The sequence below is a fragment of the Phalangium opilio genome, unplaced genomic scaffold, assembly GCF_054372755.1.
Source record: "Phalangium opilio isolate 3A_F unplaced genomic scaffold, DU_Popi_V2 ptg000011l_1, whole genome shotgun sequence".
Taxonomy (NCBI): domain Eukaryota; kingdom Metazoa; phylum Arthropoda; class Arachnida; order Opiliones; family Phalangiidae; genus Phalangium; species Phalangium opilio.
Genome location: NW_028324147.1, coordinates 2721813 through 2736236, shown reverse-complemented (window position 1 = coordinate 2736236; position 14424 = coordinate 2721813). Strand labels below are relative to the sequence as shown.

Below are 14424 nucleotides of genomic sequence, written 5' to 3'. Positions count from 1 at the left end.
CTTTTATCATGCTTTAGTGTTTAATTGTGTTCTATTCTGTTTTATCGTGCTATATCATAGTAGTATTAGTTTTAGTAATTAATTAAGTAAGTAACCAGCGTTGGCGACACGTGATTCACGTTGCCAAGCTGCAGCCATTGAAAAATTATTTCCCCTGGTCTGACCGGTATATTAGTGGATATTTCACTAGCGTGAGTACGTAAACGATGTGGCTTCAATCATGAATTAGACTATAACCATCTTTTTTTCTTGATTTTGCCAAAGAAAGTCGATTAAAATTAGTTAATAATTGAAATTTTCTTATTATTTTCAGTACCTGGACTCAACACTCGGAAGTTACGCGTTTATAAAAATATTTTTATTATTTTTCACTATTAATCTTTTTAATAAAATCTTATGTATCAATGGAATATATTTCAAAATAAAAACTTGCATTAATGTTTATAAAATATTATCTGATCAAATTATTTCTATTTATAAGCTTACTAATTGTAGTTATGGATATGTTATAGACACTTGATTGGTATCGTCTGAATATAAACAGAAGTATATATTACTATTTTTTCGAGAAAAGTGTACCACAGAGCGGGGTAATTAACCAACGAAATTCAAAGTTATAATGAAAAGTATTTTAATTATTAATTAATCCGAATGTATCAAATGGAATATATTTCGAAATAAAACATTGCATTAATATTTATAAGTCTGGCTGATAAATTTATTTTTACTTGTAAGCTTACTAATTATAGTATCATACTCTGAATTAGAGTATGATTTCTCAAAATAATAGAGCGGTGGTTTGAAAATGTTGACATGACACACTCGTATAAACAGTCAGAATAAATGACTTTATCCAATGAAAATTTGGAATACAGTATCAAAGTTGTAATGAAAGCTTGACATAGCAGCCACGCAATGGGGCACAAACTAATGCTTAAAAAATTTACTTATGCTAGTGCTGGATACATAAAAGTGAATGTTTATGTGTGTGGTAGTGAACAGATTAATCACACCCGGTCACGTGACCTATGACGTCATATCCGGGCACGTGGCACGACGTCATATCCGGCCACGTGGCATGACGTTATGATGCGTGACAAATGAAGTCATACCACGTGACCTGTGACGTCATACCACGTGACCTGTGACGTCATACCACGTGACCCGTGACGTCATGCCGCGTGACCCGTGACGTCATACCACGTGACCCGTGACGTCATACCACGTGATCTGACGTCATGCCACGTGACCCGTGACGTCATACCACGTGACCTGTGACGTCATACCACGTGACCTGTGACGTCATGCCACGTGATATGACGTCATATCACGTGACCTGTGACGTCATATCACGTGACCTGTGACGTCATATCACGTGACCTGTGACGTCATATCGCGTCACCGAGGTAATTGACTTGTGACGTCACGATTGATGTTAACATAGGTAATGATTATCTATTCAATTGTTTCATTCATTTAGGCCTATCGTTCATTAATATAGGCCTAGCTTTCATTAATATAGGCCTAACCGTGTTCAGCTATTTGAATTTCGTGCCTAGGTCACGGCCAATCCGAATCGGCGCTTTTAGCGCCCCCCGACGTTGGAAATTTATTAGCTAGCTGGAAGCTACAGCCGAGATCATTTCGTTGCCTGGAATCCGTCAAGGAGGTCGCTTTTGGAAAACCTTTCCCGCTCAGCTGATCGAGATCCCGGCTCCTTGGGTCGATTCTTGGTTGTTCCGCCATTTCGCTGATCGTTTTCCCCAAGGACGCACGCTGAATTCGAAGCTCTTCAAGACTTAGCAGCCATTTTCGTATCGCCACGTGTCTTAACAGTCCGTAAGCCTAACCTTTACGATAATCCGAATTCATCTAGCTCCCCTTAAATTATTTAACTTATTTCAAGTATTTAAATCAATTAGGTAGTGTTAAATGTTAGTGAATTTTATTTATTTATTGAAAATTAAGTACCGTAAATAAGATTTTACAACGAGATGTTGGACAAGGTTTAACTAAGAAAATCCCTTATTAATTAGTTTAGGGCCTATTATTATTATTATTATTATCAAGCTATTAATCGTGGTACGTAATTAATTTAAAGATAATGTGACGGATTTTCGAAAACACGAGGTTGCCTAAGCCTAAGTTGAGCCTTGTCCCATTGAAACGAAGTTTTAATTTTAATAAATAGCGGGTCTTCCTAAAACAATTTTCTATACAATTAAGGGAAATAATTAGTTCGCAACCCTGAATTAAAGAAAGACTTAGGCTGTTAGTTAGTCTCGCTCAAAAATTTTGGTAGCCAGTTTTATAATTATTTCGTTTGACCCTTAAAGTAGCCTTAGGAGTCAAAGCAGGCAATAGCTTCATTTATGACACGCGGTTCCCGTAACCCTAAGTTAAGGTTTTTCCCATTTAAACAGTGTTTTAATTTAAATAAATTAGTTTAGGGGCAATTATTAAGCTATTAATCGGAGTACCTAGATAATTTATAGATCATGTGACAGATTTTCGATAATCAAGTCCCTCAGAGATCATTTTATGACATTAAGTCGGCTTAAACTTGGTCCCATTTTAAACTAGTTTTATTTATAGATACTGTGGGAATAGTTTTAATTTAAAATAAATAAATGGCAAGTTTTTCTAAAAATTATGGGAAATAATTAGTTAGCCAGAGTATTTCTTTCATTTAGGGTAGTACTTCGTCCCTCTCTATAAATTTGGTAGCTAGTTTTTTAATTAAGGACAGCCCAAAAGTAGGCAATAGTTTAAGATGTGTTATTAATGTTTTCATTTATAGATGCAGCTGATATTCTTGGATTTTTCTGTCGCTGGTCATTCCGAGACGTATCTTTCCCGATGACTTATCATTCCTGATGACATCCTTTGTTGGATTGACGTTGCACGATGACTATGTATCATTCCTGATGACAAGCTTTCTTGGATTACGTTACACGATGTCTTCTAATGGACTTGCTATCTCTCTCAACATTGACTCGAAGATGCGGAGAAAATCATCGAAGCTAGAAGACACAAAATACATCTTTTTTACTTGCAAATTTTACATGTAACCATTTAACTTAGTTTTTTTTCTTGCAAATTTTATTTGTAACTACTTATTATTTTTTTTTTGCGTTCAAACTTTAATTTACCAAACTCTCTAATATTTTTTTTGTTCGAAAATTTTTGTAAACACTTGGTTTTTTTGTTTCTTATTGAATAAATTTTGCCTTAAACCTCGTTCTTTCTTTTCTTGAATTTTTTTTGATACTAGACTTGGTTTCAATTTTTAAATGTCTGGACTTAGGGTAGTTTTTTTGACATTTTTTATGCTTATTTTTACAATTTTTTTGATTTTTTTTTATAATTTTAATAAAAAAAAATTTTTTTTGATAAAAGTTTTTTTTGTTGTATTATTTCCTTTATTTTTTGTAAAAATTATAAAAAAAGGGGTAAAAAAAAACGCCCTAAGTCCAGACATTTAAAAATTGAAACCAAGTCTAGTATCAAAAAAAATTCAAGAAAAGAAAGAACGAGGTTTAAGGCAAAATTTATTCAATAAGAAACAAAAAAACCAAGTGTTTACAAAAATTTTCGAACAAAAAAAATATTAAAGAGTTTGGTAAATTAAAGTTTGAACGCAAAAAAAATAATAAGTAGTTACAAATAAAATTTGCAAGAAAAAAAACTAAGTTAAATGGTTACATGTAAAATTTGCAAGTAAAAAAGATGTATTTTGTGTCTTCTAGCTTCGATGATTTTCTCCGCATCTTCGAGTCAATGTTGAGAGAGATAGCAAGTCCATTAGAAGACATCGTGTAACGTAATCCAACAAAGCTTGTCATCAGGAATGATACATAGTCATCGTGCAACGTCAATCCAACAAAGGATGTCATCAGGAATGATAAGTCATCGGGAAAGATACGTCTCGGAATGACCAGCGACAGAAAAATCCAAGAATATCAGCTGCATCTATAAAAGAAAACATTAATAACACATCTTAAACTATTGCCTACTTTTGGGCTGTCCTTAATTAAAAAACTAGCTACCAAATTTATAGAGAGGGACGAAGTACTACCCTAAATGAAAGAAATACTCTGGCTAACTAATTATTTCCCATAATTTTTAGAAAAACTTGCCATTTATTTATTTTAAATTAAAACTATTCCCACAGTATCTATAAATAAAACTAGTTTAAAATGGGACCAAGTTTAAGCCGACTTAATGTCATAAAATGATCTCTGAGGGACTTGATTATCGAAAATCTGTCACATGATCTATAAATTATCTAGGTACTCCGATTAATAGCTTAATAATTGCCCCTAAACTAATTTATTTAAATTAAAACACTGTTTAAATGGGAAAAACCTTAACTTAGGGTTACGGGAACCGCGTGTCATAAATGAAGCTATTGCCTGCTTTGACTCCTAAAGGTGCGTTTTCAAAGGCGCGTGTTGAGGGTATTTTTTAGCGAGAAGCGGACCGCGCGATTTTTTTTTCTCGCCAAGAAATTTTCTTTTTTCTCGCTATCGCTTGCGCTAGCGATACTTTTTTGCCAACCGTTTTCATGTGCGCGATAAACGTGCATAGAGAGATCGTTAAGCCTAATTTTTCAGTAAATGTTTTACATTCATTTTCTAAATAATAAACATTTAAGCTGAAGAAAAACACCTACCTATATCACAAAAAAACGTACTATTCATCTCCATTTTCGTCGCTACATCCATCCATTTATTCTCTTTAAATCTGTGTGGCGATAAGCTCCATATAGGCCTAATGTCTCTTTTTCCAACTAAATTACCAATTTTTCTTTCTTTTCATCTAAAACTCTTTTATTCTCAGCTCGAATTAGTCATATATTTTCGTTTATTAAGAATTGTTTACCCATTTTTATATTCACTTTTAAAACTCGGAATAATTAGGCTTAAAACGTAGACTTTTTAAGTCTCGCGCTGCACTTAAAACACGCGCCAAAGTTTTCGACGCTCCCATTGGCTACGAAAAATATGACATCACAAACATTAAGCGAGAAAGAAAAACGCTTAGCGAGAATATCTAATTGAATCTGATCGGAGCGGGTAGCGATTTTTTTCCCCGCTCGCGGTTTTTACTCGCACCCGCAAAAAATATCGCTTTAATGAAAACGGTTGCTCGCGGAGCGGGTGCGAGAATTTTTAGTTTTTTCTCGCACCCGCTCGATTTTTACCCTCAACACGCGCCTTTGAAAACGCACCTTAAGGCTACTTTAAGGGTCAAACGAAATAATTATAAAACTGGCTACCAAAATTTTTGAGCGAGACTAACTAACAGCCTAAGTCTTTCTTTAATTCAGGGTTGCGAACTAATTATTTCCCTTAATTGTATAGAAAATTGTTTTAGGAAGACCCGCTATTTATTAAAATTAAAACTTCGTTTCAATGGGACAAGGCTCAACTTAGGCTTAGGCAACCTCGTGTTTTCGAAAATCCGTCACATTATCTTTAAATTAATTACGTACCACGATTAATAGCTTGATAATAATAATAATAATAATAGGCCCTAAACTAATTAATAAGGGATTTTCTTAGTTAAACCTTGTCCAACATCTCGTTGTAAAATCTTATTTACGGTACTTAATTTTCAATAAATAAATAAAATTCACTAACATTTAACACTACCTAATTGATTTAAATACTTGAAATAAGTTAAATAATTTAAGGGGAGCTAGATGAATTCGGATTATCGTAAAGGTTAGGCTTACGGACTGTTAAGACACGTGGCGATACGAAAATGGCTGCTAAGTCTTGAAGAGCTTCGAATTCAGCGTGCGTCCTTGGGGAAAACGATCAGCGAAATGGCGGAACAACCAAGAATCGACCCAAGGAGCCGGGATCTCGATCAGCTGAGCGGGAAAGGTTTTCCAAAAGCGACCTCCTTGACGGATTCCAGGCAACGAAATGATCTCGGCTGTAGCTTCCAGCTAGCTAATAAATTTCCAACGTCGGGGGGCGCTAAAAGCGCCGATTCGGATTGGCCGTGACCTAGGCACGAAATTCAAATAGCTGAACACGGTTAGGCCTATATTAATGAAAGCTAGGCCTATATTAATGAACGATAGGCCTAAATGAATGAAACAATTGAATAGATAATCATTACCTATGTTAACATCAATCGTGACGTCACAAGTCAATTACCTCGGTGACGCGATATGACGTCACAGGTCACGTGATATGACGTCACAGGTCACGTGATATGACGTCATAGGTCACGTGATATGACGTCACAGGTCATGGGATATGACGTCACAGGTCACGTGGTATGACGTCAGATCACGTGGTATGACGTCACGGGTCACGTGGTATGACGTCACGGGTCACGCGGCATGACGTCAGATCACGTGGTATGACGTCACAGGTCACGTGGCATGACGTCAGATCACGTGGTATGACGTCACAGGTCACGTGGTATGACTTCATTTGTCACGCATCATAACGTCATGCCACGTGGCCGGATATGACGTCGTGCCACGTGCCCGGATATGACGTCATAGGTCACGTGACCGGGTGTGATTAATCTGTTCACTACCACACACATAAACATTCACTTTTATGTATCCAGCACTAGCATAAGTAAATTTTTTAAGCATTAGTTTGTGCCCCATTGCGTGGCTGCTATGTCAAGCTTTCATTACAACTTTGATACTGTATTCCAAATTTTCATTGGATAAAGTCATTTATTCTGACTGTTTATACGAGTGTGTCATGTCAACATTTTCAAACCACCGCTCTATTATTTTGAGAAATCATACTCTAATTCAGAGTATGATACTATAATTAGTAAGCTTACAAGTAAAAATAAATTTATCAGCCAGACTTATAAATATTAATGCAATGTTTTATTTCGAAATATATTCCATTTGATACATTCGGATTAATTAATAATTAAAATACTTTTCATTATAACTTTGCTAGGGTACGCAAAATTTCGTTGGTTAATTACCCCGCTCTGTGGTACACTTTTCTCGAAAAAATAGTAATATATACTTCTGTTTATATTCAGACGGTACCAATCAAGTGTCTATAACATATCCATAACTACAATTAGTAAGCTTATAAATAGAAATAATTTGATCAGATAATATTTTATAAACATTAATGCAAGTTTTTATTTTGAAATATATTCCATTGATACATAAGATTTTATTAAAAAGATTAATAGTGAAAATAATAAAAATATTTTTATAAACGCGTAACTTCCGAGTGTTGAGTCCAGGTACTGAAAATAATAAGAAAATTTCAATTATTAACTAATTTTAATCGACTTAGAATTTCCACTGTAGAGCATTACGGTGAAAAACTGGGCTATTTAGTTGGCAAACCGGGCTATTTGGTTGGCAAAACGTGGCATTACGCTTTTGGGTCCACATCGGAATGCGCGATTTTTTAGCCCCTCGGTGAAACTATAAACTACTTCAATCTCAATATAAAACTATGTATTGTCGAGGGGTCCGACATTTACACGAAATACCCTAGGCTTCTCGCGAAATCTTCGAAGAAATCAAAGGAATCTACGAAATCAAAGAATAAATCCCGAAATCCTTTGGCGAAATCGCGATATCAAAGAAGAAATCCTTAAATCTTAAATTAAATTAAATTAAAGATGAAATCACAAAATATTTGCGAAATCACGAAATATTTGTGAAATCACGAAAACTTTGGTGAAATCACAAAATATTTGCGATATCACGAAATATTTGCGAAATCACGAAAACTTTGGTGAAATCACGAAATTCCGTACTTTTTTTTGGAGGTGAGGGGGGGGGGCTGTCGGACCCCTCGTATAGAGCTATTTCAGTGGGGGAAAAATTTCGTCTGCTAAGAAAATTGGGCCTGCCTTTGGCAGACCGGGGCGGACATTTTGTGAGGGTTTTCTCTATGGGCAAATAGCATTGGTGACGTAGCCATTACCCCCTCTGAAATAGCTCTATAGTGTACTTGGTAAGCCTCAAAACAAACATTTATAGCTTAGAAATAAATACCAATATGGTGGCGAGGAATGGAGTAACGCCGGAATTGCCAGGAACGTTTGAAACAAAACCGAACATCTGCAATTATAATAAATAAATAAATTAGGTCTTCCATGATAGAACTAAGCAGAAATTTTCAATTAATTTGCTTGAATCGGAAAATAATAATGCGCCAAAGGCAAGGAAGTATAGGTCCTTTTTGTTTTTATATCTAAATACTTTTGGTATAAATAATTCATTTAAGTTTAGTATCCATCCATTTATGTCAAATCACATAAGTTTGAAAGTTTAAAACAAAGTACTACAAAGTTAATTTTAAAGATCAATTTAATAAGATTAATTGGTGTAAATTTGAAAAGATTTCACCGTGAGGAAGAAGAGATAAAATACCCTATCATAAGTTTATAAGTGATATGTTCCATAAGTATGACACTTCCCATACTTCGTAATGCTAGAGACTTACAGCTCGGCTGCTCGAGTTAGTTCGAGAACGACAAGCCAGAATTGACTACACTAGGTTATGCAGTCCATCCTTCTAGTTAGTCTGTACTAAGCCTTTGACAGCTCCTCACCAGGTGTCGCTTTACGAGAATCTATGGTCTACGTCGTCACTTCGTAACAAGGTCTCAGCAACCAGTGACAAACTTATGGACCCTATTTATATACCTTAATTACAGCTTCATTAAATCTGACTATCACTATTACCGCTGTTTGCACATATAAGAATATAAGCCACTACGTTAGCTTCACAAACAAATTTTGTCTCCCAAGTAATTAACACACGCAGTCGTAAGGAAACCATTTTCTATTTTCCGTACTTGTAGTATGGGAAGGGAGGGAGGTAAGGCATAGAGCGGCGCTGGATGGGGGATAGCAATGGCGACCGTTTCGTGGTAATGGTAATAAAGTTGAAATTTGACCTGCGATTTTATTAAAAACAATGTTTAGAGTCCAAAACACGTTTAATTAAAAGTTTAAAATTAACAAACTATAATTTAGTGAGGAATACATCATAGTCGTAAGACTAAAATCGGGATATGAATAGCGTAAATATGCGAAGCTCCAAAATGAAATTCCTAGTGTATGGTTGCGTTATTTGCGGAATGGTGTTAACCGTGTACCTTTTAAGTAACACGCATACGAAATTAAAAACTGTTAAAGGAGCTTACGACATTTGTTTACAACAAAAGGATTCGTTATTAGCTCAACTTCAAGGTAAATTAAATTAATTTAAATTAATTTAACTTCAATTAACCATATTGTAAACAATATTTGAAATATTTTCAAGTCGTTTATGAACAAAAAAGTAGAGTTGAAAAATCCTTACAGAAAGAGAAAGTTGATCATAAGAAAACTAAAGATGGTAATCATTTTAATTTTAATTTTAATTAAAATTACGTACCCTAATTCTCGTTTAAAACTTTAGATTATCAAGATAATATCAGAGCCAAGTTAGATATTGATAAAGAAAAGGTAATTACGCTGCATGGCCATACAATCAAGGTTATATAAATGAACGTAACGTATAATTTTTGTTTTGAACGCAGAAAGACGCGGAAAGCAGGTATACGAATTTACAACAAGAACACCAAGTTCTTCAAGTAAGTTAATTAAATTAAGTTGACATTTTAACACAGAAACAAATTTTAAGTTTAGTTTAATTAAATTAGGATAAATACGGCCAATTACAAGAAAAATCAAATCAATTAGAAGAAAATTTACGTAAATATCAAACCGAAGCCGAAAATTTAGCGCTAAATAAAGATAATGAAATTAAAAACTTAAATGGTAAATTAAATTAAATTATACGTAATACGGTACGTAATTAACTTCTAATTATCATTAAAATTAGGTAAATTAAGCAGTTTAGTTCTTTCAAATGAACAACTAAAACAAAATTACGATAATCAAGCGAAAGATTTTGCCGAATTAAACGTACGTTACGTTTCGTTTCGTGTTTTACGTGGTTTTTTTTTAACGCGTAATTAATAATTAAATTAACGTTAAAAATTAATTAAAACAGGAAAAATTAAATTCGCTGCAAGTTTTAAACTCGCAACTTCTAGAGAAAGCGCAAGCTCAACAAAATGACATAAAAAATGATATAAATAATAACAATAACAACAACAACGCTGATGTTGCGAAAGAATCAAACGCAGTTGCCGATACTAATAACAATAATAAGCAGGTTGACAACCCTAAAAGCACTTCACCATCAGAAAGTCCTCAACTCGTTAAACAACCGCAACCAAATCAGGTTGGTCATTAAAAAAACATTTTTGGGACATTTTTCTTAATTTTTTTTTAAAACAACATTTTTGTAATAAAAATGTACTTAACTATCGGTGATTGACTATTTGCATGTATATTAAACAACTAACGAGATTAAACTAGTTAAAAAAAACAACCGCAAAAATTAACTGCCCTATAGGTAATACACAGAGTGATTTCGCCTAGCAAATTAGCAGGGACCGGAGTAAGATACGTCAATGAAAAAAACCCCTCCATGGGTTACGATGACGATCCGCACGCTAATTACCATCATAACTTTAATAATCCACATAATTACCCTCAAGGTGCACCTCCCCCACCACTACCTTATCATCATAACGGTGCTAACGTGCCTTATCATAACCTTCCACCCCCACAATGGCACAAAATGCAAATGGAGGTTGCGGCTGCAGCGTTACCGAACGCGCATCCCATAAGCCCTCCTAATAATTTCAGAGAACAAAATATTAATGGGCATACTAATAATGGAGGACATATGCCTGGAATTGACAATCCTGGACTCGAAAATTATAATGTAGGGAAAGATGTTAAAGTTAGCGATGACGTTGAAGGGGGAAATTCGTTAGGAATGGAGATTAACGATCATAAATTTAATAAAGTTGGTGCTGCTATGATTAAAAAATCATCGCCCATTGATCAAAATGATGATGTTAAAATGATTAGGGGACATATTCTTAATTAAGTTTAATTAATTAAATTTCTTTCGAGGCCAAATTAAATTAAATTTTAAATGAGAGCGTATTATTGACAGAATAATAATTTAATTTTATTTTTAATTTTGCACCATTACCATTCCTATTTCTTATATTGCATTTATTTTTGTTAGTTAAACATAATTTACTTGTCAGTGGGTAAGAAACTACGCGGAGGGATACTATATAATAAATTCCCATAGAGAAACGCGGAGGGATACTATATAATAAATTCCCATAGAGAAACGCGGAGGGATACTATATAATAAATTCCCATAGAGAAACGCGGAGGGATACTATATAATAAATTCCCATAGAGAAACGCGGAGGGATACTATATAATAAATTCCCATAGAGAAACACGCGTGCGTAGTCACTGACAATTGAAGTTACGCTTTTAAATTTTTATTCCCTTTTTTTTATTTCATCAAGGTGATAATAATATTATTGAGATATTTTTTATGTTATGTATAAAGTAATTAAATATTTAAATTTTGAACAAAAAAAAGATTAATTAATTAAAAGTTAATATATTGTCCATTTTTTATATTTTTTTTGAAAGCAATAAACTAAATTAAAATTTTATTTAATATTTATTATTTATTATTTATTTTTGCATGAATTAAAGAATAAAAAGACGCGTTGCATCTTTCCTTAACCTTTATCGCTTCTTAATTGGGATTATTTTTATAATAGGGTAACTCTGACGGAGTTGTTAACGATGCGCCTATTGGGGATAATGCAAATGCAAATGCCAGTCAAATTAACAATGGTGCTAATCCTGTTGGTGATGGTGGTTCAAAAATTGGTGCTGGTGCTGGTGAAGGTGGTGGCGTAGTTAATAACAACCCAAATGACAAAATTGAATCAAATGACATTAACAAAGCGGAAGAATCTAAAATGCAAGTTCAGCAGCCCGATAACCAGGTTATTTATTCATTTATTTATTTATGGCGTTTAATTTAATTTTAAACGGGTTTACTAATAATCTTAATTATAATTTAATTAATAGAAAAATTCAGCTCAAACTTTATCAAAACCTAAAGTGGTTGTTAGTTCCACAGTTAAAAACACTGATAATCAAGTACCGTTACCGAAACCAAGATCCGATAATTCAGTTAAAGATGACGAGAATAATAATAACAATAACAATAACAACAACCAAGTTTTGCCTCAACCAAATAACGTCATTCAAGAAAATCCAATAGTAGCTGAACATCGAGATGAAGGTTAACTTAATTATTTTTATCTTAATTAATTTAATTATTAATTTTTCTTTGAAGATGGTGAGCCAGTAATGCCTCAAAAAGAATTAGGTAACGGTGTTGGTCGTTGGGAAGGTAATTTTAAACGTGGTCCCCAACTTAGCCCATTAGCGGGGGGACAACCGGGTAATCACCCTAACGAGGAGGATGATTATCGAGGGGAAGAAGGTGGTGACGATGACGCGGCTGAGGAAGAAGGTGATAATGAGGGTTTACCGGCTGGTGATAATAAACCACACGAAAAGCGATTTCAAGATCATGATTTTGAAGTAAGTCCACTAACTAACAAACAAACTAACTAACAGGGTTGCAACAGATAAGTAATTTTGAAAATTGGTCAGGGAAAAGTCAGCTAAAAAAAAAAGTCGGGGAATTGAAAAAATAGGTGAAATAAGTCGGGGAATTGAAAAAATAGGTGAAATAAGTCGGGGAATTGAAAAAATTAGGTGAAATAAGTCGGGGAATTGAAAAAATAGGTGAAATACTTCGGGGAATTGAAAAAATAGGTGAAATAAGTCGGGGAATTGAAGAAATAGGTCAAATAAGTCGGGGAATTGAAAAATAGGTGAAATAAGTCGGGGAATTGAAAAAATAGGTGAAATAAGTCGGGGAATTGAAAAAATGGGTCGAATAAGTCGGGGACTTGAAAAAATAGGTGAAACAAGTCGGGGAATTGAAAAAATAGGTGAAATAAGTCGGGGAATTGAAAAAATAGGTAAAGTAAGTCGGGGAATTGAAAAAATAGGTCAAATAAGTCCGGGAATTGAAAAAATAGGTCAATTAAGTCCGGGAATTGAAAAAATAGGTCAAATAAGTCCGGGAATTGAAAAATAGGTTAGATGTGAAAATTCTTATATAAGAAAGCATATTATTATCTTAGGATGAAGCTGACCAAAATCACGCTAAAGAGGAAGGACATGAAGGGGTTGTTGTTCAACCAAAATAACTAATTGATAAAATGGTGCCATGACCAGGGTGTTTTTTTTTTTTTTGCGTTTTTGAATTAACGCAATCAATAACTGTAAATTTAAAAGTGATGCAATCTGAAATATTTTGGTCATTTTGCCGGTTACAATGACCAAATATTTGTATTTAAATTTTGTACTTAAAAAGAAAGTGACAACCAATCCGGTTTTTAAGGATTACGTGTCATCTTTAAATACTGGCAGTATTTAAAGATAACACGTAATCTAATAAGATACAGTACTCGTCAAAGCTGGATCAAAAACTAGCGTGTTCCGCACTATTTCATCCAATTGCTAAGCCTAATTACGATCATGATATATTTTTTGGTTGTAATTCAAATGTTATCTTTCAATAAACAAAGAATATCGTCGTCCTATCTATAACGCCCACCATTAAAAACGTTTATTAATTTTAAACGCAAGCCAATTTTACTTTCTGTATTAAACCGCCGCCGTGATTCGACATGATATATATGATCTACTTTTTAAGGGTTTTTTGACGTACCACATTTGTATATACGCCTTAAGATAAATATTGTATAAAAAAAACAAACGAATTTGGTTGACTTATAACATTCCAAATTATGTGTTCAATTTCATGTAAAAAGATTAGATCGGTTTGTGCGAAATAAAATTTGGAAATGTCAATGCTGCTATTTTCTACCTAAGCCTAACTCATACGTTAAGCCTACTTTAACTCGTGACTAAAGTAGCTATGCATCGCAAAAAGATAGATATGTCATACAAAATTTCAATTGGTTTCTTATTCTCTTGTAAATATTAATTATTAGCAAACTTTATCTCGATAATAAGTAACTACTACTAATTTTTGAAATAAACAAAATGTACTTACGTGCTAACTCGCTAAGCCTTGTCTTGTCACTCTTCTTGACACGCTAGAACATTCCGCGACGCAACTTCTCGCGCCTAAACTACAAACAAACTAACCGAGTGAACGTGTTGTTTTCAGAATTTATAGCCTCGGGCAAATCACAGCCTGAAATACACGACTGTGAAAAAATAGTTCCCACAGTAAACCAATGAGAAAGCCCCGTTTCTCTTTCAACACATACGTTCCTAGATTTTTGGCGGGAATTTCGGTCTACCTTCAATCACGTGACGACCAGCGGAAAAAACATGGAGTCATCAGTTAGGAGATGAAGCAAGGAATTCTCAAATGAGAACGCTATAACATTTCAACATTA

The 14424-nt window shown here is 34.1% G+C and overlaps 1 protein-coding gene and 3 long non-coding RNA genes across 7 annotated transcripts; 2 read left to right on the top strand and 2 right to left on the bottom strand.

Annotated features, from left to right (window-relative positions):
• Positions 1–1640: 1640 nt before the first annotated feature.
• LOC149709838 (uncharacterized) lies at positions 1641–3240 on the top strand. The gene is made up of 2 exons (XR_016376217.1): positions 1641–1839; positions 2801–3240. It is a non-coding gene; the product is annotated as an uncharacterized LOC149709838 (long non-coding RNA).
• Positions 3241–3534: 294 nt separating this feature from the next.
• Positions 3535–5939, bottom strand: LOC149709837 (uncharacterized). The gene is made up of 2 exons (XR_016376216.1): positions 5741–5939; positions 3535–3972 (listed from the first exon to the last, which is right to left on the bottom strand). It is a non-coding gene; the product is annotated as an uncharacterized LOC149709837 (long non-coding RNA).
• Positions 5940–7116: 1177 nt separating this feature from the next.
• Positions 7117–14347, bottom strand: LOC149709835 (uncharacterized). The gene is made up of 4 exons (XR_016376214.1): positions 14073–14347; positions 8018–8083; positions 7327–7445; positions 7117–7254 (listed from the first exon to the last, which is right to left on the bottom strand). It is a non-coding gene; the product is annotated as an uncharacterized LOC149709835 (long non-coding RNA).
• LOC149709836 (uncharacterized) lies at positions 7925–13867 on the top strand. 4 transcript variants are annotated; one of them, XM_089857947.1, is made up of 12 exons: positions 7925–8197; positions 9005–9220; positions 9294–9368; positions 9432–9478; positions 9553–9606; positions 9676–9793; positions 9858–9940; positions 10029–10262; positions 11686–11916; positions 12002–12218; positions 12273–12523; positions 13135–13867. In XM_089857947.1, exons 2-12 carry the CDS (start codon positions 9043–9045, stop codon positions 13198–13200), a joined length of 1554 nt encoding a protein of 517 aa, XP_089714073.1. In that variant the 5' UTR covers positions 7925–8197; positions 9005–9042; the 3' UTR covers positions 13201–13867. The 4 variants fall into 4 exon arrangements, with proteins under 4 accessions (XP_089714073.1, XP_089714075.1, XP_089714074.1 ...); XM_089857948.1 differs by lacking the exon at positions 7925–8197 and adding an exon at positions 8760–8904; XM_089857946.1 differs by lacking the exon at positions 7925–8197 and having other exon boundaries at positions 8784–9220.
• Positions 14348–14424: the final 77 nt, after the last annotated feature.